This window comes from Enhydra lutris, unplaced genomic scaffold (genome assembly GCF_002288905.1).
Source record: "Enhydra lutris kenyoni isolate GAN:26980312 unplaced genomic scaffold, ASM228890v2 scaffoldscaffold7, whole genome shotgun sequence".
Classification (NCBI taxonomy): Eukaryota; Metazoa; Chordata; class Mammalia; order Carnivora; family Mustelidae; genus Enhydra; species Enhydra lutris.
In genome coordinates, this window is record NW_019154091.1 from 20,804,182 (window position 1) to 20,828,598 (window position 24,417).

The 24,417-nt window shown below is 33.9% G+C and overlaps 1 protein-coding gene across 4 annotated transcripts in view; it reads left to right on the forward strand.

The window, feature by feature from the left end:
- LOC111142065 (PTPRF interacting protein alpha 2) overlaps positions 1-24,417 on the forward strand; it is a 492,908-nt gene that overhangs the window by 376,512 nt on the left and 91,979 nt on the right. For all 4 annotated transcript variants that reach the window (XM_022495008.1, XM_022495009.1, XM_022495010.1 and 1 more), the window contains 6 exons: positions 6,834-6,980; positions 7,996-8,130; positions 13,678-13,761; positions 14,008-14,139; positions 15,946-16,008; positions 20,081-20,172. In XM_022495008.1, the coding sequence (XP_022350716.1) occupies positions 6,834-6,980; positions 7,996-8,130; positions 13,678-13,761; positions 14,008-14,139; positions 15,946-16,008; positions 20,081-20,172 (653 nt within the window). The remainder of the gene's footprint in view (positions 1-6,833; positions 6,981-7,995; positions 8,131-13,677; positions 13,762-14,007; positions 14,140-15,945; positions 16,009-20,080; positions 20,173-24,417) is intronic.

The following is a 24,417-nucleotide window of genomic DNA, read 5'->3' on the forward strand; positions in this document are numbered from 1 at the left end:
GTCAAAAGCAGGTGCTTAGCCAACGGAGCCACCCAGGCACCCCTCGCTCTCCACTTTTTAAACAAGATAGCTACTAATTGGGTATTGGATAATAATATTTTATTAAATATATAGATATGCAAAGAATTAGAATTTTCTGTGATGTATTTAAATGATATATTGTTTTGTGAATTAAACCAGCTTATCTTTCCAACTTCCTGTTAAGAGTTCTTTAAAAATTCCTTAGTGATTAAATACATATCAATTTTGTCTTTTCTATTGTCTGAAACATGGATCTACATTACTATAGAGCTATATTTATTTGATACAGTAAAATCCATTTTGTACACAAACTTCAGGTCAAGAGATAATTGAATCTTTACACTGTTTTTCTCCTTTTAGGCAGCAGTTTTTAGAGACTAGAAAAAGCTTCCTTTTTTAGAATTTCCAAGTGACATGCAGGGAAAAGATATTTCTCTGACTTGTAAATTCAGAATTTATTTTTGGCAACACAGCTTGCAGTTAAAAATTGAATCTCCCACATGAATCACTGAATCAAAAATGCAGTAGCAAAGTCTGTACAATGACTTCTGCATGCAATGTATGCTATAGAGTCAGATCAGCTAATTAGAGGCATAGTAGTAATTAATAATAAAAAAGCAGCTATTATTTATGGAGTGTGTATTATTCATAAGGTCACACAAGGCACTTAAAATGTAGTATCACAACAATGTTATGGGGTAAGGATTAATATCCCATACAAAAACAGAAAACAAAACAAAGAAGCAAACAAACCAAAAGAAAAAAAGAAAGAAAAAAGGTGAATTATGGAAAAGATAATCAACATATTTTCATGGTAACTGAGTTAATGAATAGCAAAAACGGATTTGGAGCTAGTATGTGCTACTCTAGTGCTCACGTTCTCAGGAAACCTGTATATGTCTTTAACTGAATTTATTGCTATTGTTATTTAGTTAGAAGTTTATATATGTAGGATAGATTCAGAATTTTCTTTTTGGGCCACAAAATCGACATAATGTTCCCAGAATTCTTTGTGAAAATGGAATTAACAGAATACAGTACTCTGAAAGAATCCTCTAAGATGATAAACTCTATACTCAGTGAGCTAAAAAAATATTATAGAATTTAAGAAGTCAAAATTTAAAATAAAAGCTTTTCAAATAGTAGCTTTTGTTTGTGTTAGCTAAAATCTAGAGATGTGTAGATAATGTTGAAAAAATTAGTCTGGGTAATTTTTGCCAAATTGTTGGATTAATTGAATTTCAGACATCTGATCTTTAATATTAATATAATAACCAAGTAATCTTTAGTTGGATCTTGAAGGTCAGTGGGACACAGAAGAAGGTAATAAAAATGCATTCCAGGTGGAAATGAAGTCACAGTGTGTATTAGTTTCTTAGGACTCCTGTAACAAATTATCACAAATTGGGTGGCTCAAAACAACAGTAATTTATTCTTTCACAGTTCTGGAAGCTCCAAGTCTGAAGTCAAGGTGTCAGCAGAACCATATGCCCTCTAAAGACTCTAGTGAAGAATCCTTCTTTGCCTCTTCTAGTCTCTGGTGGTTGCTGGCAATCCTTGTGTTCTTGGCTGATAGCAGTGTAACTCTAGTCAGCTTCTCTCTTAACTTTGCATTTTTTCCTCTTTATGTCTGTGTGTCTTCAAATCTGCCTCTCTTTATAAGAATAACAGTCATTGAATTTATGGTCTACCCTAATCTTATGTAATACCATCTTAACTTGATTACACCTGTAAAATCCTATTTACAAATAAGGTCACATTCACAGATCCTAAGTGGACCTGAATTTTTTTAGGGCTGTGGGGGGTATGCTGCTCTTTCCAGTACCTAGAAATAGAAGTGTCAGGTCATGAAGCCATTTGTTTTCCAAGCTTTATAGCTCAGATTTTCACTGAAGATGGGGGGATGGGGTTGGGGGTGGGGTGGGGTGGGGTGGGGTGGGGTGAACATATAAAGGTATTTAAGCCAAGAAGCAGTATGATCAGCCTGGCATTTAATATTCTTGGTCAGCAAGTGAGAGAATGTGGAAGCAGGAGAAAGACCAATAGCAAGATACAGGTTAGGCTATTAAGTGGGGAGTTAGGGTGAAGATTTCAAGGATGATTCCAAGAAGAAAATCTGATTTGTGGGTAGGCAGGGCAGGCAGGCATGATGGGTTTCATGGCAGAAATATTGTTCTTAATTGCTTTTAATTTTTATGTATACACAACTTTTCAATGTCAAATAATAATTTAAGAGGGTACGAATCTAAACATATACACACAAACACACAAAAACGTACATACAGAGCGCCTGCCGACTTCCCATCTTACCTGCCTGAGATTCTTAACTGCAGTCCTTTAGCTATTACTGTTTAGTGCTGTTTTCTCTTATTTAATCTATGCCTTGCTATTAAATGAGGATTTTAGCTCTTTTATTCTCTCCCTTCCTTTCTCTTCCCCCCATCCTTCCACTACAATTACCTCAAAATCACATTTAGTATCACTATTATTATGGCTATGTAAATAGTTCTCACAAGTAATCCAAGTGGTGGTTTCCTACGATACCATTTCCTATTGTTGTGAAGCTTTTTGTTTTTCTAGGATTTTATTAAGTACTTGATATATTAATATGATCAAGTTTTTTAAAACTATGGCTTGTATCTTCCCACCCACTCTACCAGATTAGTAAATTCCATAATTTCAATTCAGTTATGGTCAGTGGTCAAGCAGATAATTTATCATTCTTTTTCTTATTTTCTTTGAATCATTCCTTTTTCTTCTGCCATCCACCTCGGCCTGTACAAGCTTATCTATAAGCCTGCCTCATTGCTTCTGCTACAGTTGTAGGATTTACTTCTACTATCATTTTGAAAATCTAAGACAAAAAGTGATCAAGATCCTGAAAGCAGAAAAAAAATCTATAAAATCTATAAAACCTAGAGCACAGGGGCATCTGGGTGGCTCAGTGGGTTAGGGCCGCTGCCTTCGGCTCAGGTCATGATCCCAGGGTCCTGGGATCGAGCCCCGCATCGGGCTCTCTGCTCAGCAGGGCGCCTGCTTCCCTTCCTCTCTCTCTCTGCCTGCCTCTCTGCCTACTTGTGATCTCTGTATGTCAAATAAATAAATAAAATCTTAAAAAAAAAAAAAAAACCTAGAGCACAAATAACAATTAAACTTTGAGAGAGTGTGGAACACCTGTTCTAAACTGAAAGCTAGAAGTTAACGATTTGTGCTTGTGGTTCTTTCCAGTTGATGGTGAGGGAAGACCGAGACATTGAAGGATATCCATTTACGGGCTTCTGTTTCTTCTGGAAAAATGAAAGAAAATTTATCTGCTCTGTGCATGTGGCAGGAGGTGCTGGGTCCCAAAGGAGAGGACCAAAAGAACTGACTAGGAAGACTGATGAAAGAAATTTGGGTAGTAATACATGGAAGCCACCATGATCACATCAATTTTAGGCTCCTTATGCAAAGAAGCTCCTCAAATTATCAGGAAACCACAATGAGCCCATGAAGTTCACCTTTTTTTTTTTAATTTAAATTCAGTTAGCCAACATATAGAACATCATTAGTTTCAGATGTAGAATTCAGTAATTCCTCATTTGCATATAAACAACGAGTACTCATCAGTCACGTGCCCTCCTTAATGCCCATTACCCAGTTATCTCATCTCCCTACCCACCTCCCCTCCAACAAGCTTCAGTTTCTTTCCCATAGTTAAAAGAGTCTCTCATGGTTTGTCTCCCTCTCTGATTTCTTCCCATTCCATTTCCCGCCCCCCCTTCCTCCAGATTCTGCTTATATTCCTCAAATGCATGAAACTATATGGTAATTGTCTTTCTCTGATTGACTTATTTCACTCAGCATAATATCCTCCAGTTCCATCCACTTCAGTGTAAATGATAAGATTTCAACCTTTCTGGGAATAATATCCCATTGTACATATATACCACATCTTCTTTATCCATTCATCTGTCGATGGGCATCTGAGCTCTTTCCATAGTTTGTCTATTGTGGACATTGCTGCTATAAACATTGGGGTACAGGTGCTCCTTCAGATCACTACATTTGTATCTTTGGGGATAAATACCTAGTAGTCCAATCACTGGTCCATAGTACTCTACTTTTAGCTTCTTGAGGAGCCTTCATACTGTTATCCAGAGTGGCTGTAACAGTTTGCATTCCCACCAACAGTGTAGGAGGAGAATTCCCCTTTCTCCACATCCTCACCAACATTTATTGTTTGTTGACTTGTTAATTTTATCCGCTATGACAGGTGTGAGGTCTTACCTCATTGTGGTTTTGATTGTATTTCCCTGATGCCGAGTGATGTCGGAAATTTTTTCATGTGTTAGCCATTTGTATGTCTTCTTTGGAGAAATGTCTGTTTGTGTCTTCTTCCCATTTTGTAACTGGATTTTTTGTTGCTTGGATGTTAAGTTTGATAAGTTCTTTATAGATTTTGGATACTAGCCCTTTATCTGATATGTCATTTGTGAATATCTTCTCCATTTCTGTAGGTTGCCTTTTAGGTTTGTTAATTGTTTCCTTTGCTGTGCAAAAGCTTTTCATCTGAATGAAAACCCAATAGTTCATTTTTGCTTTTGTTTCCCTTGCCTTTGGAGACGTGTCTAGCAAGAGTTTGCTGTGGCCGAAATCAAAGACATTGTTGCTTGTGTTCTCCTCTAGGATTTTGATGGGTTCCTGTCTTATATTTAGGTCTTAATCTCATCTATTTTTTTTTCCAAGATTTTATTTATTAATTTGACAGACAGAGATCACAAGTAGGCAGGGAGTCAGGCAGAGAGAGAGAGAGGAGAAAGCAGGCTCCCTGCTGAGCAGAGAGCCCAATGTGGGGCTCAATCCCAGAACCTTGGGATCATGACCTGAGCTGAAGGCAGAGGCTTTAACCCACTGAGCCACCCAGGCGCCCATTAATCTCATCTATTTTGAGTTTATCTTTGTGTATGGTATAAGAAAATGGTCCAGTTTCATTCTTCTGCATGTGGCTGTCCAGTGTTCCCAACACCATTTGTTGAAGAGACTATCTTTTTTCCATTGGATATTCTTTCCTACTTGTCAAAGATTAGTTGACCATAGAGTTGAGGGTCCATTTCTGGGCTCTCTATTCTGTCCTTTGATCTATTGGTCTGTTTTTGAGCCAGTACCAGACTTTCTTGATGATTACAGCTTTGTAATAGAGCTTGAAGTCTGGAATTGTGAGGCCACCAGCTTTGGCTTTCTTTTTCAACATTCCTCTGGCTATTCAGGGTCTTTTCTAGTTCCATACACATTTTAGGATTATTTGTTCCACCTCTGTGAAAAATATTGATGGTATTTTGATAAGGATTGCATTGAATGTATAGATTCCTCTGGGTAGTGTAGACATTTTAACGACATTTATTCTTTCAATTCATGAGCATAAAATGTTTTTTGCATCTTCCTCAATTTCTTTCATAAGCATTCTGTAGTTTTTAGAGTACATATCATTTATCTCTTTGGTTAGGTTTATTCCTAGGTATCTTATGTTTTTTGTTGCAACTGTAAATGGGATCAATTCCTTAATTTCTCTTTCTTCTGTCTCATTTTTAGTGTATAGAAATGCCACTAATTTCTCTGCATTGATTTTATATCCTGCCACATTGCTGAATTCCCATATGAGTTCTGGCAATTTTGAGGTGGTCTTTTGGGTTTTCCATATAAAGTATCATGTCACCTGTGAAGAGTGAGAGTTTGACTTCTTTGCCAATTTGTAAGCTTTTTATTTCTTTTTGTTGTCTGATTGCTGAGGCTAGGACTTCCAGTACTATGTTGAACAAAAGTGATGAGAGTGGGCATCCCTGTCATGTTCCTGACCTTTGGGGAAAAGCTCTCAGTTTTTCCATGAGGCTCACTTCTTCAGCTGACCCTTCTTAATATCTTTTTTAAAAAGTAGGTTATCTGGAGGGGAGGAGGGTGGGGGAATAGCTGAGCCTGGTGGTGGGTATTAAGGAGGGTGCATATTGCATGGAGCACTGGGTGTGGTGCATAAACAATGTATCTTGGAACACTGAAAAATTAAATTTAAAAAATAAAAAATAAAAAGGTTATCTCCCTACTAATAAATTTTCATATAAGCTGTTAGGAAGATAAAATTTTATCCATATTATCTATGAATTAGATAGTTTAAAAATTATTGTTTAGAATATCATTAATGCCAAAATTTTCTCCATTTGCATTGGTAGTTGATTTTTCCCTAGAGTTTTGTGTTCACTGAGTTCTTTAAATTCTTTTTTTAATTAGAATATATATGCAAGGAAAACAGTTAAGGTTCAAAGTCAATTGGTTGATTCATTTGCAAATATGATTCAAATTTACTTTTTTTTTGGACCTCTTTTTTTAACCATTGAGTTACTCTTATTTATATCTGAAGATAAGATAAACTAATGATATTGGTTATCCTTAGCTGAAGATTGCTTTGCAGTGTGGAACAGTAGCCACCATTTCACCTTTATGGCTTATAACTCTACCCATAATAATACTTACCTCTACTGTATAATGAGCTAATTTACCTGTCACTGCTTTTCTAAGAATGTCAGTTCCACGGTAGGTGGTTTCTTGTACTCCACTGCATTCTCAGAGAAGGAAACTTTTCGTTAACCCAGGATGTAAGGATTCTGACAGATAAATTGGGAAAATTCACATGAAGTCTTGCATACCTTCCTTGCAAAGGAAGGAATGAATATTACTTCAGGAAAACAATAGCTTTTAAATCTTACTATTTTATTTAAATAAGGCAATACACTAAACCCTCTGAAAATCTGATTTTAATTAATTTCTTATTTTAATTGTAGGCCATGGCACAGAAGGAAGATATGGAAGAAAGAATCACAACCCTTGAGAAGCGTTACCTCAGTGCTCAGAGAGAATCTACCTCCATACATGACATGAATGATAAACTAGAAAATGAGTTAGCAAATAAAGAAGCCATCCTACGGCAGGTTGAGTATCTCTACCTTGGTTTTGTTCTGGTCCATGTGTGTTCTAATCATTCTCACAAAACATGGAGTAAATAAAATAAGGTATTTTTTGGCAATCAACCATTCTCTAACACTTAGAATAGAACTGACTAGACAGATGTAATTTTCAGCATGTAATTTATATATTTGTCTTAATAATAATAAAAATAATGATTAATATTTACTTTGGATCTAGACATGAGCCAGAAAATGCTAAACAGTTAACATGTATTATCTCACTTAAACATAACCATCACCTGTGAAGTAAGCACAATTATACTGAAGCACTAAAGTTCAGAGACATGAAAACTTTTCCAAGGTCACACATTTGGTAATTGCCGGAGTTATTACAGAGGTCTAAGTCTATTTGACTCTAGAGCAGGAGTGGACAAATGATGGCCCATGTACCAAAACTATGGCTCTGTTTTACAAATAAGGTTTTGTTGAAGCAGCCATACTCATTTATTTCACCAATCTACGACTGTTTTTGTGCTACAAATCTTAATTTACTAGATTTAAGTAGTTGAAACAGAGACTAAATAATACACAAAGCCTAAAATACTTATTTTCTAGTATTTTAGAGAAAAAAGTTTTGTCAAACCTATCTCTACAGACTGGACACTTAACCACTGTGCTGCATTCCCTCTCTCACACCGGTTAATACTATAATTTTCAGTATTATGCTATCATGGTATATCTGAAGTCTTAGTATTAAGTTATAATCCATCTGTCCAAGTTTATACTCACTAGTAACTTTTTTTCTTTTTGCTGCCATTGGTAAGAGCTTTTCTGTTTTTTAAAGTGCTGAATTTTATTGAGGAATGTGATTAAGCAATATATGAAAGTACGAATAGAGTCATCTCTTTGCACAGCAGGTGTGGTAGTAGTGGATGATTTTAAGTTGCGAATAATGGCTGAAACCCAAAGCCCCTGGTGGCTGGGATTTGTTACCATCACAGTTTCTCTGTAAGTATCTCTTTTCCCATCCCTATTTCAGATGGAAGAGAAGAACAGACAATTACAAGAGCGTCTTGAGCTGGCTGAGCAAAAGTTGCAGCAGACTATGAGAAAAGCTGAGACCTTACCTGAAGTAGAGGCTGAGCTGGCTCAGAGAATTGCAGCCCTGACAAAGGTACTGCAATAAGTCATTTAGTCAACCTAGATGTTCTTAGAGAACTAGACTTAGTCATAGAGTACTAGTACTTAGTTCTTAGAGTCTTAGAGTACTGGTAAGCCAAATGGAATCTATAGATTTTCTTTAGGTTTTATGAAATTCAAGTTAATTTAATCTACCATATTGGGTTTATTGGTTAGATTAATTTATCATATTATATATCTTATTTACGATGCCATGAATGATTTACATATGAATGTGATGATACCACTGCCTATTTAAACAGTAGTAAATATAAAATATCACATCCTTGTAGTTGATTTTCCATGATAATATTTGTAAATTAGAATAATCACCAAATATAACAAGTAATGATGATATTTAATATGTATATAGATAGGCCATGATTATTTAATAGACTTAACATAAATTGGTATTAAAAATGTAGGAAATATCATAAGCAGTTTATTGCATTCTGACTATAGTATGAAAAAATTTGTTAGAAATTGGAAGTTAGATTTGTAGAAATCTAAATTCTGAAGTCAGTAAAGGCTATTTTAATATAGTTTCTTCTGAACCAATTAAATTCAGTAATAATATGAGTGGTGTTCAAAATTATCTGCCATGGTATGGCTGTTAGAGTCTACAGTTTTCTGCATATTTTAGAATTTTGCAAGATTATAATGTTAAAATGACTATCCTAAACTTTCACAGTCAAATGGAGATGGACATTGTTTCAGAGTGTATGTCTATGTCGCTACAATGAAAGTTTTGATTTGCTCACTAAAAGCGTGTTTGACTTTCAATATCAGTTCAAAAATATACACACATATTAGAATTATTTATTTATTTGAGATAGAGAAAGCAGGGATGAGGGGCAGAGGGAAAAGAAAGAGAATCCTAAGCAGGCTCCATGTTCAGTTTAGGACAGACCCTGACATGGGGCTTGATCTCAGGACCACGAGATCATGACCTGAGCCAAAACCAAGAGTTGGATGCTTAACCAACTGAGCCACCCAGGTGCTCCTAAAATGTACACACATTTTAGATATTTATGCAATCTTTGCTATGTGCTAAGTTTTCCATGCCACTGTAATAAATGGGTAAGATAGATATGCAAACTGCAAATTACAAACTCTGGCATTAGGGATTATCCAAAACAATTGATGCAGCAATATAAAAGCAGGCACACACATTTACTTTCCTGGAACAGTCGACGGATGCCTGTTGGTTAAAATAGGGTAATTAATCATGTAGTGAAAAGGCAAACATTTGCAAAGTAGAGTAGGGTAGAAAGTATTGGAATAGTTGGTTGTCTACAGAGTATTGGAATTACTAGCTGAATAAAACATTAGTATGATTAGGGTAATGTTACAATCTGGATCCTTATATAGTCATAGACATACCATAAACCCTTCTGGCAATTTGAGAAATGTGTGATTTCTAAGTTGAAGATAAATTTATCGTTTAATTTGGGAAATAGTCTCTAAATTATATGGAAATGTGCAAATATACTAGTAGTAGTCTATTTTTTTTGAAAGCACATTTTAAATTACTCAAGTATGAATACACACACACACACACACACACACACACACACACACACACACCCTGAGGCTTTTCATTTGAGGAAGATGAACTTATATAACGAGTTACTGAACTATTTTCAGAGGCTTGGCAAGTGGCTAATAATAAAAGCAGTTTTTGTAAAATTTTAGTGTAAAATAATCATCAGTATTATCCAGAGTAAGATATAAGAATATCTGGAATCTCTTTCAGAGTAACAATTTAAAATTCACCAGATAACTGCTGCAAATTAACCTCTGGTGGACTGAGGATGAAACATACTTTGAATCATAATACTTGACTTATGAGTCTTCAAATTATACATTCCTGAGAATCCTTAATTTAAAATATTAAAAAAGATAACTTGAAATATGTGCCTTATCTTTTTTGCCCTTCATTTTTCTCTGGGGTTATTTATTTATTTATTATTATACATATATTCATTCATGTACTCGAAATAATTTCCTCAGTTTACTTCTACCTAATAATATGTTGCCAAAATTTCACTTCATCTGAATCCTTTAGATTTTCTCCTTTTTTCAGTAGCATTTTATCCTTCTTAGGAAGTATTAAAAATACTAGGGTTGGTTCTGCTCTCTTTTACCACTTTCTCTTAGGCTGACTCTATATAAACACCATTATTTCAACTACAGAGTTTCTAGATTATTGACATATTTCATACACATTTGTCAGTGATGAGGTTTTATCCTCAAAACACTCCCTCTGCTCATAACATTTTTATAACATTTGAAGGGACTCTTTCATTTGTTTTCCCAAGTTTTTTGGCTATAATGATCTTGCACTTTTTCTTCTGACTTTACAGATCTTTAGGGACTGTCTCTAGAACCTGCTTTACTTATTTCTTTTTTCATTATCAGTTCATTTTCAATATATCACTAGTGTTGATCATCATAATTTTTTCTACTTAATAATTTTTTGACACTAAAGTAAAAAGATCTCTGCTTAGCTTAAAGCTAAGCTTTCCTCTCCTATATTATGAATGACATTCTAAATAATGTTTCAGACATTTTATTTTGCCTATAAATTTTTTTTCTGCTTTTATTGTTTGCTACCTATTCTTTTTTTTTTTTTCCTCTTTGGTCCTCCTCTCTTTAACTTTTATTTCTTCTCCATTTTTAAATATACACATGTTTTTCTCAAAACCATATCTATATATAATTTCCTCTAAAACTTTAGCTCATTTGAAAATTTCCTGTATCACATTTAAGAGTGAAATCAAGATAAGCTCTATATCTGATCAAGGAGTACAGAAAATAGCAGATTGTTCTTGTATTTACATGACTTACTTAAACTGCAGTCTTCACAAAGCTAAAATGAACATAAATCAATAGTAGTTGAAAATTGATACCAGTTTTTGTATAGAAATGTTGTCTGAATTTATTCCTTGGTTGATAAGATGATCTTTTGTATATGTGTGTGTCTATGTGTGTATAGATAGTTAGGTAAAGCTCATTTAAGGCTTAGAAAGTCAGAAGTATGGATTAATGGCTATGGATAAAGGTTATAATTTGGCTTTGACAAATACACACAAAATTAACCAATAAAGACTTTGGGCTCCCAGTTTTTTTTATTTATGATGTTTACTTCTTTAATTAAAATGCATTTTCCCTCAGCAAGGACATAATTCATCTTGAATTCCATAAGGTATTTCATTCATTTTTAGTACCAATAAAAATATCAACAATAACAAAGTAATTTAAACTTGACAGAAATCGTGTTCAAACTCTGAAGTGAATTTTCACAGTATTTGGTATGTTTTCAGTAGTTAAGTTGGAAATTGGAAGAGACAGTTTTGGAAATTGAAATGTTCATGCTTTGACTACCTTGAATCAGTCACCTGATTAATTTTTATACCACCAATTGCCTGTTAAAATGTACTTTTGAAAGATTACAGATACCTTAATGAATTTAGATTATTTAATTTCAACAACATTTTGCCCCATTTATTGTATTCTTATTTGAATTCTAGGTTTTAAGTGATATTAGAAAACCATTTTGTGATATTTGGGAACTATGGTAGCTTTCTCTGTTTCTTTCGCTTGGAAATTTGGGGAGAGAAATTGGTTATTTGTTATTTCTTCATTATTTTCCCATTTGTGAAACAAGAATATCAAAAGGAAAATCTTACAAAATGTAAATGTTGAGTTGTAATTTGTGTTAGTACACCAGTTAAATGTTAAATGTTTATTTTGTAGATTAGTTGGAATTTGTTGCATAAAATATAAAATAGTACATATGCGTATGAGCCAGTACATGAATAGGCTGCTATTTCTTTTCAGGTACTGCATGACACATTTATATATAGTCCTATATTTGCATAAAGTAAGTTTCACTGTTTTAGAATAAACTTATAAAATGTAATAGAATATGCTCTGGAGTTCAATCTTCTAGATCTGACATAGGATAATTTTGATGTTACAATTACTTGAGTTGTAATTATGATTAAAATGTTGTTTTAACTTCACATGTAATCTGTGCATAACATACTAATACAATTCAGCTATCAGCAGTGTCACATGTGTTAACACTCTGTGTCTGTGGTAACCTGAGAGTCACCTCCAAGACATGTAACTAACCCTGGCACGGGGCAAATATTAGCTCACACAGGCACCATGCTGCCTGCTCACTTTAGGGCACTATTTTGTTTCCATAGCAACAAATCCACCCAGAAACAGTTTTGGAGTGGTTCCTAGTATCATTCAGGAGAGTTCGTAAATAAATTCTCCTGTCCTCACAGTGTCTTGTCATCCTGATAATTTGAGGACTTTTAATCACTTTATTTAAAGTCTCCAATTAAGACTATATCTGAGAACAGGTGCTAAGGTTCTAGACCTAGAGTCATACTGTGTGTTCAGAGACCTGAAGTCATTTTGTAAGCTTGTCACCGTTGCTGAGGAAACTCAATTCTGCTTGAACTGGAGAATACCCACAATAATGAATCCCCTGGCTTAGCTTTTTCTTGATTTCTACAGTGTTAGATTTGTAATAAATTTTCCAAATTTATTTCACCTGGGTCATTGCCATAGCATACACCTCAACATTCAGATACATTGTCTCCATTATTCTTAAGTAATATGATAAACAAACCAAAATCCAAAACTTTTAACAATCTGTCAGAGACATATTCTAGTGTTTGGTTTCCCATAATTCCAATTTGTACATGACTCTTTCAGAGTTGCTTTATTTTGTTCTGTAATAGTCTTTCATTGCCAGCCATCACTAACCTTCCATACCTTAGGTTGGTAGCTTTTGATTTGGGCATATCATTGTTTTTCATTTATAACCATTGACTGCATCGTGTTCACCAGATATCAGTGTAGTTCTTTTCATATAAAATTCTATTAAAGTATTAAATTTGCTGTCACATTTTTCTTTTAAGCATTCTGTGCTATGTTCTGTTCAGTGTCAGTGTCTTTAGTTCTGATTTTTCAATTTTGTCCCTCTCCTTTTCCTTGACTTGTTAGTCTGATCCAACCTCTTCTACCTCATCTGATGATTATCAATATGTTATGGAAGCTAAACTACAAGAAATGATCTCCATACGTAGGAAGGTAGTCCTACTGGACTTTACTTTCTATTGCTAAATAGAATCCATCTAAGTTTTTCTTTTCATTTATAAAAATTATGTTACTTTTATTTATTGATAATCAACCATCTGTGCAGTTCAGTGCTTCCGGAGCTTAAGATTGGACAATGGCAGGTTTGTGTTCAAACCATGCACAGTCTGCATGTTACATTTGGCTGATTTCATTGCTCATAAATAAGTCCAATGTTTTGCTGGTGCTTGGATGTAACAGGCCTTTGTAGCTGACACATTTCAAGCAATGCTGTTCAGCTGCCTGTTTAAAGAAAGTTTATTTTTTGAAAATTACATTTGCGGTTGGTAGTAGCTTGCTTTACATTTTATTTCAATTTATTTAGAAGAAAGGTGTTAATCAAATCTTACATGTCAGGTACATTTTTCATATTTCTCAACAGGCTGAAGAGAGACATGGAAACATTGAAGAACGTATGAGACATCTAGAAGGTCAGCTTGAAGAGAAAAATCAAGAACTCCAAAGAGTATGTATTTTAAGAACCACTCCCCTCAATCAGTTTATGGGCATGTAAGAAATGAATGTCTTTCTTGATGATGGGTTCTATTTAAAATCTTATGAATACGCTCTCTGCACTTAAAAGGAAAGAAAAGTTTCTGCCAGTTTAATCACATCAGACATAAAATAAGATCAATTTTAAAGCTAGAAAAATATAAAATACCTTTGTAGATGATTTTCATGTCCAGTTTACTTATTTTTTCTTGAATGTAAGGCTAGGCAAAGAGAGAAAATGAATGAGGAGCACAACAAAAGATTATCTGACACTGTGGACAGACTTCTGACTGAATCCAATGAACGCTTACAGCTGCATTTAAAGGAAAGAATGGCTGCTCTGGAAGAGAAGGTAAAATGTCAGAAGAGTAGACTTGCATGAGTATTGAGCAGTGTTCTCATGATCGTGGCTGTTTTATACCCTGCTGCATTTATTGCATTAGTCAGACGTTCCATGTATTTTCCTTAAGTGTATGTGGTTTATTCTTAGAAGTGAACAAGTAGTTTCTGTAAAAATATAGATAAAAATATAGATAAATATAGATAAAAATTTTTTTTAAAAAAATAAGATAAATTTTTCAATGAATAAAAAATTCTGATGGAATTGGGAGGGAGACAAACCATAAGTGACTCTTAATCTCACAAAACAGACTGAGGGTTGATGGGGGGAGGGGGGTTGGGGGGGTGGGATTATGGACACTGGGGAGGGTATGTGCTATGGTGAGTGCTGTGAAGTATGTAAACCTGGCGATTCACAGACCTGTACCCCTGGGGATAAAAATATATGTTTATAAAAAATAAAATTAAAAAAAAAAATTCTGCATGGTATGTAAATCTTGTTTATTACATGGTCATATAGATAAATGCATTAAAATGTGTTTTGTGATGAAAATATTTTAGTTATCCTTCACCTGGGGTGCATAAAAGAGTGATAAGACAGAAAACAGTATTTTGGGGTATGTGGGAATCCTTCTTGCATTGAACTTTTCAAATGTTTCATGTAACTAAGTCTACTACTAGTCTAAAAGCAAAATGGAAGTGAATTTATATTACCAGTAGAACTAATACTAATCCCAGTATAGGGATTAGGAATGCAATAATTTCAGCTGCATTGTTTAAAAAATAGGGGGGGCTTCTTTACAGTGTGCTATATCATTCACAATTTTATATGTCTCATTGATAGTTGGCAGCCACCAGACCAGTATGAGTTATGTGAGCTGGTTGCCAATTCCAGAATATTAACAAAGGTAGGGGCTAAAACCCAGGTGGACAAATCATTTTGGAAATTTAGACTGAATGCCAGTCATTACTTAAGCTAGACATTTTCCCCTGATCTATACAAAATAGAAATTGTTAAAGTAGGCTGTTGGATATACCCATTACAAAGTGATAAGACAGGCCTTCTACCCATTCAGTTTCAAATACATGGCCACTTTGCCAATTGCTACACAGTTAGTTTAATTTTACTAAAATTAAATTAGAAAAGAATACATTATTTTAAATCATGCTTTGTAGTAAATATAAAAAAGTATAAAGCTTTTACAACAGTAATAGGTTCATGACAAAATTTTTAAAAAATATCTATGATGCAACTTATTTTCACGTCATAAGATGTGACAGTTTTGTAAATAGTTAAAATTTTATTTTTATTTCTCTAATATTTTAACTATTATTAGAAATTAATTTTTCTGTATTTGAAATAGAAGTCCAGAATTAAGCTTCCCAAAAATATGATCTGATAATTTTTTTTCTTCAGGTAATAAAGATAACTTCATCTGAATTCTTTATAATACCTTTGGCTAATATTACACTGTTACTCACTTTTTCTCATTTTAAGAGTAACCCTATTATTTCAAATTTTAAAAGAGTGAGAAGAGGAAAGCATAAATAGCCTAAAAGATAATATTTATTCCATTTGTCAGTCCGAGTGTTACAAAATAACATTTCCCATTTAAATTATGTATTTTTCTAAATGTTAAGGTATGTTTAAAGATTCTATTTAAATTTGGTTTCCATGGAAACCAAGAAATAGCTGCACCAAGGAAAGAATCAAAGAGAAGGAATCAAAGAAGATTCTTGAGCAATGAAACATTAATTTACATATTTAATTATTTTCTGTCCAGCTAATTAATTCTCTATTTTTTTTTCTTTTCTTTAGAATGTTTTAATTCAAGAATCGGAAAATTTCAGAAAGAATCTGGAAGAATCTTTACATGATAAGGTATAATGGAAACTTATGTTTTATCCATTTTTCTATTTTACACTGATGAATGTTTTATGGTAAAATAAATTTGATAAGAAATAAGTTTAGGATGTTATCTTTTTTAAAAAAATATAACTTTCATACATACAGAAAAGTGTGCATATATAGAAAGAGCTTGGTTTATTTTTACAAACCAAACACGCTAAAAATCAACACTATGGTACCCCCCGCCTTATTAACGTATGATTATTACTTTTATCTTAAATGATAATCACTGCCTTGACTTCTAACAGAAAAAAAATTCTTTTGATTTTTGTGCTTTATACAAGTGGAATAAAAATATATGCACTAATTTGTGTTTAGTTTGAGGTATCATTTTGGCAGAAATGTATTAAATATCTATTATGCATAATAAATTATGCTATGTATTTGCAAACATGCTCTTAATTCCAAAGTAGCTGAAAAATGTAATTGTGGAGAAAGAACACACCTTTTACAAAACAGCAGGTTGCAGAGTAGCAGATTCCATAAGTGAAATTGACAGTAAGAACTACAGGTGGGAGGGATCATCATACATTGCTGCTATAAATAAGGCTTCAGGTGTGAGTTGAAAAACTTTAAGGAATGGTAGGACTATGTTGCAACCCTTTCAAGTACAGTGCATGTGGCATGATTGTAGGTGCTTTGTGTGGGGTGGGGGTGAGTAGGGAGTTTGATATCTTAAATAATAATGGGCATAACAGTTTGGCTAGAATCAGTTATTCTTATTGTACGATATATGGTAGAAGAGGCGGATAAGGGCTAAATTATGAAATGTTAAAAGCTGTAATGCTAATATATCTTTTACTCCTTTATTAGCCTGTAAATTCCTGTTAGCAATTTTGTCTGATTTCATTTTGTTTTGTATAGGCATATAATATAATATAAAATCATTAATTTGAGAAGTAACCTATAAATGTGTATTGAACAAAAGAGAAGGGAGAGAGAGAGGGAGCAAAGGAGGGAAGAGAGGGAGGGAGGAAGAGAGGGAAATCTAGCAAAAGTATGGCATAGGGAGAGTATTGGAAAAGATGAGAGAATAAAATTTTTTAAAAAAGCAATTATACATTTAGCCCCACTGGATGCTACATATTATGATGTCAATTTAAAACTACTGGGTGCCACAGTCAGAATATATACAAGCTTCTGCAAGATAGATCTGCTATAGCAATACAGTATGGTGCCTAGAAGATAGCATCTAATTCTTTCTGAAGTTGTTAAGAAAGTCTACACAGGGAAGATACTATTTCATCAGGCTCTTGAAGGCATATAGGATCTTACCAAATAGAGAAGGGTAGGGCAGAGGACAGAGCCTATGCAATAGCACAGAGAAAACAAAGATGGTTGATTTGCTGAATCACCAGAAGTTTGCTGTGACTGATATGTGTTTAAAGAACTAGGTTATGACCAGATTGTGGATTTTGGACTTGATCCTGTTATGCAATGTTATGTTATCCAAAGCTCTGTGTGCTCCTGGCAAGATCCCCAGAACCCACTCCCCCACCACCTACCCAAGGCTTGTAGCTTCAACAATCTGCCTAAACAACCAGCAGTACTAAACATTCCATGCTTTGCACCCTTGTTCATGCTAGTAACTAGAGGAGGCAAATCCCAGGTCATCCCTCATTTCTAAATATCATCCCATACAGTTGAATATATTTCCTAATCTAATTACATGTCCTGTAACTTCTCAAAATTCTACTCAATAGTTGATAACTGACTATCCATCATTAGCAAAATCTCTATATTCAACCTCTTCTTATTGTTTCTCTTCATCCTGTTTATTTCTAAAATTTGAAATTCCTAATACTTGTTTTGAATTTCTCTCCATGTTTGGTCCCCGAGTTCAGTGTCATATGATCACGTCCTGGGTCCTCTCTGTTGGTAGAGTTCATGTATTCAAGAGCCAACTTGTTATCTTTATTTGGACACTTCGGCACCTCAAACATGACAAGTTGGTCCCTCCACCCCAAACACCAGCACCACTAACCTAAACCATCACTAGCAGCCACCTTCTGAGTAAATCACAACTCTGCCTCTTACTCAGGTTAACCTTGGAGTCATTCTGGACCCCTTCCTTTCTCTCTCACCCCACATTCAGTCTGACAGCAAATTCTTTTAGTTCTATCTTCAAAATATAACTGAAATCCAGCCATTCTCTCTAACATGATTATTGTCCAAGCCACAATTCTCTTGCCTATGTTTTTAGATGAACAGTAATAATTTAATTTTTCCCTCCCTCCCAGTCTTATTCAGTGGTCCATTTCAGGGGGTATAGCTCAGTGGTAGAGCATTTGACTGCAGTGGTCCATTTCACTGCTCTTAGGATGATCACATTACCTCTCCGCTCAAAAATTCTCTAGTCATTTCCTATTTCACTCAGAGTAAAAACCAAAGACTTCAAAATGGTTGACAAAGCTTTCATGACTACCCTTCCCAAGCTGTGCAACCACACTTTTCTAAATCTATTTCTTATCTTTCTCTTTAACCTGTCCATTTCAGCCACAGTGACCTCCTTGCCCACTCCTTCAACAAATATACTCCCCTCCCACTAAGGGGCATTTGCACCTGCTATGCCTTTTCCTAAGACATCCCCATTTTTTTTAAATTCCCTTCCTTCCTTTAGCTCTTTGCTCAAATAACACCTTATTGGAGAACCTTCTATGACCCTCTTATTTTCTTTTTCCTACCAACATCCTATAGACTCTATTTTTTCATTGTATTTTTAATAGATTAAAAATTATATGATGGCAAAAAATTTTTCATTTTGCTACTTTATCATACTGCCTAGCACAACAGAGGTGCTCTGTGCATATTTGTGGAAATAACAAAGGAATTAATAAATGCAATAAGAAACCATTGAATATTTTAGGCAAATAATTTATTTGATCATATGTATTTTTTAAAATGATACAACTAGGGGAACCTAGGTGATGCAGTCAGTTAAGCATTGGACTCTTGGTTTTAGCTCAGGTCATGATCTCAGGGTCCTGAGATTGGGCCCCTCATTGCACTCCATACTCAGCTCGCCGTCTGCTTGAGATTCTCTCTCCCTCTTCCTCTAACCCTCCTGCTAATGCTCTCTCTCTCTAAGGTAAATATTAAAAAAAAATTTTTTTAAGTAAAATGAGACAACTAGGAGAAGAGTTTGCAGAGAAGAGATTGAACGCAGCACTACCTCAGTGGAAGCTAGTGAAATAATGTAGGAAAAAAGTAAAAAAAAAAAAAAAAAGTGTAAAGTAGAATGATGGTAGCAGGAATAAAAAGGGCAGATGAGAGAAATATTGGGACGGCCACACTGACAAAAATGTATCATGAGAAATGAAGTATGTGTCAACTAAAATGTCAAGCATTGGGTGCTGAGAAAAGAAAAAAAAAAAAAGCAATAGAATATCCAGAAGGATACATTTAAACTTTTAGAACAATATAAAAGTTATAATCATGAAAACAAAATTAAATGCTTACAGAAGCATTTAATTAAGGATTATAAGACAACCCTTATCTTAAAAGACTGAAACTGTAATACCAATCTGAGAAAATTTTTTTAGACGTACAAATAGTTCTATCAATATCAAGCTGATAATTTTAACTTATATTTGGTAATGACTTTTTTCCTCATCTTTTCCCATTCTTCTTTCTCTTCACCCATGTGTACTATAACACTTACAGAATAATCAAAGTCTTTCACTTGCTGCATAAATAAGACCTTTTCTTTATTTTTTACCTGGCTATGATTATGGCTCTGCATTTTGAAGTGACATATACATAGCTAGCCATGATCTTAGTAGTCCCACATGTTTGCAAAAATTTAGGATTAGTGAATATCGGACAATATAGATAATTTTTTATTTATTTCTGCTATTAACATTTTCATTACAAGGAGAAAATTAAGCATATTTTACTGTCATGTCTAATAATCTTTAATAAAACTGTATCCATTAGTTTTCCATTTTTAAAAATCCATTAAGCTTGGTATCTTGGTTTATCATAATTGAATGTTGGTATTATTGGCAATTGCATATCTTCTGAGTAAAACTTCTTTGATTTTTAGGAAAGATTAGCAGAAGAAATTGAAAAGCTGAGATCTGAACTTGACCAATTGAAAATGAGAACTGGCTCTTTAATTGAACCCACAATATCAAGGTAACATTAAATTAAAATCCTATCTATAACTCACCAAAAATCAAGATGAATTTCTTGTGATTCCATACTGCCTCAAATAAAATAAATAAGTACCTCTTATTGCTCAGCAGGCATTACCCTATGTTCACTCCTTACTGAGTTACTGTTTCTGTATTCAAAAATAATTCTCTAATTTAGTAAACTGTTCTGCAAATATGCAAAAAAGTTTAAATTATTACCTTTTGTATTCTGCTTGTAATTACATAGCTAAAAATACATAAAAAGAGTCTTAAATGAAATAGAACTTTATATAAGGAGATTACATCTCATTCTAGGAAGAGGCGACACCTCTTTACATGCAGAAATGTTTTCAGTGTTTAATGTTACTGAAGAAATATCATTGATGACAGTCCCTTAGCACCTACCCGTTTTGTTAAATTAATTGCAAATACAGAGTGAAGGAGAAATTATACAAGTATTAAAAACAAGTACATCTAGCCATACTCATCTACTTTGACTCGGTATCTCATCTTGGAAGTAAGAAGCAATGACATGATTATTTATTCTCTAGATATATAGACCAATCTTGATAATTCACATATAATTGTCTTTTGTGCTTAGGGCCTTTTTTTTTTGAGGTTAATAAGAGACCCTACAAGGATTTACTCATTTGATCATTTATTTATTAGACAACATAATCATATCAGCTATCTGAAACTTTTGACTACCACAGACTTTTAGAAGTTCATTTTCTTGGTCTTATGCTGATCCTAAGAAAGTTAGCTCCACAGGGGCTGGAATTATTGTTTGTTTCGGTTACTATAATCTCAGCATCTAAAACAAACAAATAAACATTGGTATATTATATTCACAATACATATCATTGAATGAGTGAATATCTAATAAAGCATTTTCAGATACTCAGAGGAAAAATCCAAGTTACAAAATTCAAAAGGTGCTTACATCATCTTTAATATAAGTGTTAATAAAAGTAATAATGTAAGTAATAATGTAAGTATTAATAAAAATAAAGGTGCTTATATTCTATTTAATGTAAAATATTAATAAAAATAAAGTTCAGCATTTTGAGTATTTCTACCATCAGTATAATATAAGAAACGCAGTTCTGCAGGCACAAAAACACCCAAAGAACTTTAAAAAATTTGTCTTTAATTTAGAAATCTTGTTTATTTTTCTAAATGCTTTGTTATGATTTATGTATCTGAACTGAAACTATTTTTAATTCAGTGGTATATATTTTCATGGTGATGATGATGATGATGATGATGATGATGGTGTTGATGAAGGACAAGAGCCGATAAAATATCAACAGAGTAAATACATAGAATGCGCATTATCCAGCCAACAAATTTAGTATTTTTTAATTGAACCAAATGGCCATTTTGTTGGCTTGTTGATCTTTGGTCTCAGAAACACAGAGTTGTATTTATAAAGGGGGGTGGAGTGTGAGGAGAGAGACAAACAAAAAATCAGACTTAACTGTAGAGAACAAACTGGTGGTTATCAGAGGGAAAGTCGATAGGGGTATGGGTGAAATAGGTGAAGAGGATTAAGAGTACACTTATCGTGATAAGTACTGAATAACGTATAAAATTGATGAATCACTGTATTGTACAGCTGAAACTAATCATTGTACATTAATTATACTGTAATTAAATATATACATATATATGATTGGGGGAAAGACAGAGTTGTAGAAGTACAGTCTAAAATTACATCAATGCAGGAAGTCTTCATAGACAGCCTAATAATGGGACATTTATCCACAATGAAGGATCATCATGGAAGCTTGGGAAGTACATATAGAACAATTCTTCTTTGACAGAACAGCTTGTAGTAGAAACAAAGCTAAACCGAGAATAAGAAGACTGACATCCCTGGGTCTAAGACAAACAATTACTAGCTGTTTGATTTTGGAAAGTCCATTTTCCTTAATAAGTTCAAATTTCATATGTTTTCGACATGAATTGTATATAAAATAATATTTTTATGACTGTCTCACGAGCTTACTTTGCGACAAGTGAGCAAAGGGAATTTTGTAAACAGTTAAGTCACAAGTATAAAGTATTATAGGAATTGTTGATAGATAAACAATGAGATGGAATTTATAATATGTTAAAAGATAACAATATTTATTGAACACAATTAGTTATCAAACATCCATGCTTCTGAGTGCACAATTTAAAAAGAAATAATAGAGAAAACAGAAGATGCATGAGAATTTCATAGATCTACAGGCAGACAGATAGGAAGAGATGAGCTAAAGTTGGTGAGTTTCAGTAACTAACATCCCCTGCTAGTATCTAATCTAATAATAAATTGAGTTCCAGAATGGCTGGAGAAGGTCTGATTTGGTTCAACTTTGAAGAAAGGTGGGATCTGGGTCAGTGGAAAGGACAGTGTAAGATATTTTAGGAATCAGAGAGATGGGTAAATGATGTTCTCTAAGAAAATTCAGACTTGGTTTATCTACAGAAGTTCTCTGGTGAGATTATATACAAAAGTAATAGGAGATTCAGGTGGGGAAACTGCACAGGTTCGTGTCTAAGGGAACCAGTGACTATATTGTAACTAAGACCTCCAAGTGACTCAAAATACTGTACACCAAAAATTATTTAAAAGTTGAAATGTATGGAAATATTGACTCTGATTTCTGTTAGTAATGTACCTCATGGAGATAAAAGGAGAGACGTGAGCACTAACTGCTTTAGATGAAGTATAAGCAATGGGCTCTTCTACAGTTGATGTTGGTTCAGGCCTTTGTTCTTTCAAGATCAGTTATGTACTTTCTACTTGAAAGATATTGCATTGGAGATACATTGGTAATGGTGATGAAAAATACGTTTCAGATGGGAAATACAGGGATACTGTGAGGACAGTTACAATAGAGAGAATACAAGGGGCTACGGTAGTATAAGACAATTGGAATTTTAATCTAAGACTTTAAAAATGTTAACCACCTAAATGTGTGAAGACTATTTCCAGCAGGAAGAGCAGTATGTTCAAAGGCCTGGGATTAGAGAAAAGTGTGAGTTTTTCAAGAAATTGAAAGGAATTCTGTATGACTGGATGGAGAGAGAAAAGACAGATAGTAACTAGAAGTGAATCTGGAGTAAGAAAGAGGGTTCTGGATTGTCGAGGGGCATGTAAGGCCATTGAAGAGTTTTAAGCAGTGCTTCGATAGGAGCAGATCTGTGTTTTGGTTCACAGGTTTATAAATGACTTGGAGTTGAGAGATAAAACAACAAAACAACAATACTCCTAGAATGATGAGTTATAATTTTAGAATCTCCACTCTGATGACCATAGAGATATTACTCAAGCAGTGACAGAAAAAAGGTATCTAGAATGTTCTGAGGTTGACATTTAGACTATATATTTCATTCATTCATATCTTACCAGATATTTATCAGGTGTTTATTATATGCTAGGGATACCTCCTTAAGCATACAGTGGTGACAAAATCTGACCTTTTTCTTCATGAAACATAGACCCTGTTACAGAGGCTGAGAGAGGTCCTATTTATGAGTAAGACCTGGCTCGTTAGTTTTTATATATGACTAATCCATAATAAAACCAGTTTGCTTGATTAAATTTCAAGTTCACTGCTATAAAAACGAATAGCTGTCCTCTGCTTGGGGGATGATTTCTTAGTTCATTTGCTTTAAAGTTCTATTTGACAGAACAAGGATTTGCATCAGTTAGAGCAGTACCTTCTACTGTTGCAAAAGCCAAGGCCTTACCTAACCTTTTCTAATCTTGACTATCACTTGGAAATACTTGGTTCTTCCCTTTTCTTTTTCCACAAAGAGAACTAATATAGCGTAGGAGATCATCAGGACTCCCAGTTCAAGATAAGATACAGCATTAAGCATATTTCCCACTGACGATAGATCATTTTATAGGACAGCATGCTGTCACTGTTATCATCATTATTATAGCAATAAACTGAATTTATTGTAAATCTATATGTAAATAATGTGTCTAGAGAAACCTTTATTACACTTTGATTACAGTGTACTTTACTATAATGTTCCCTGAAAACCAGTGTGATAATATTTTTCTATTGGAATTTTCCAAATATTTCATCTCTAAGCAGATTTCAGAATCAAATGTGCTTACTAAAAGATTTTTCTTTATCTTTTTGAAACAATGTCTTAACAAAAGCTGAAAAATTATCTGGTGGTATATCCTATTTTATTAAAAAATAAGATTATTAACCTTGAGTCAATCTCATTTTAAGTA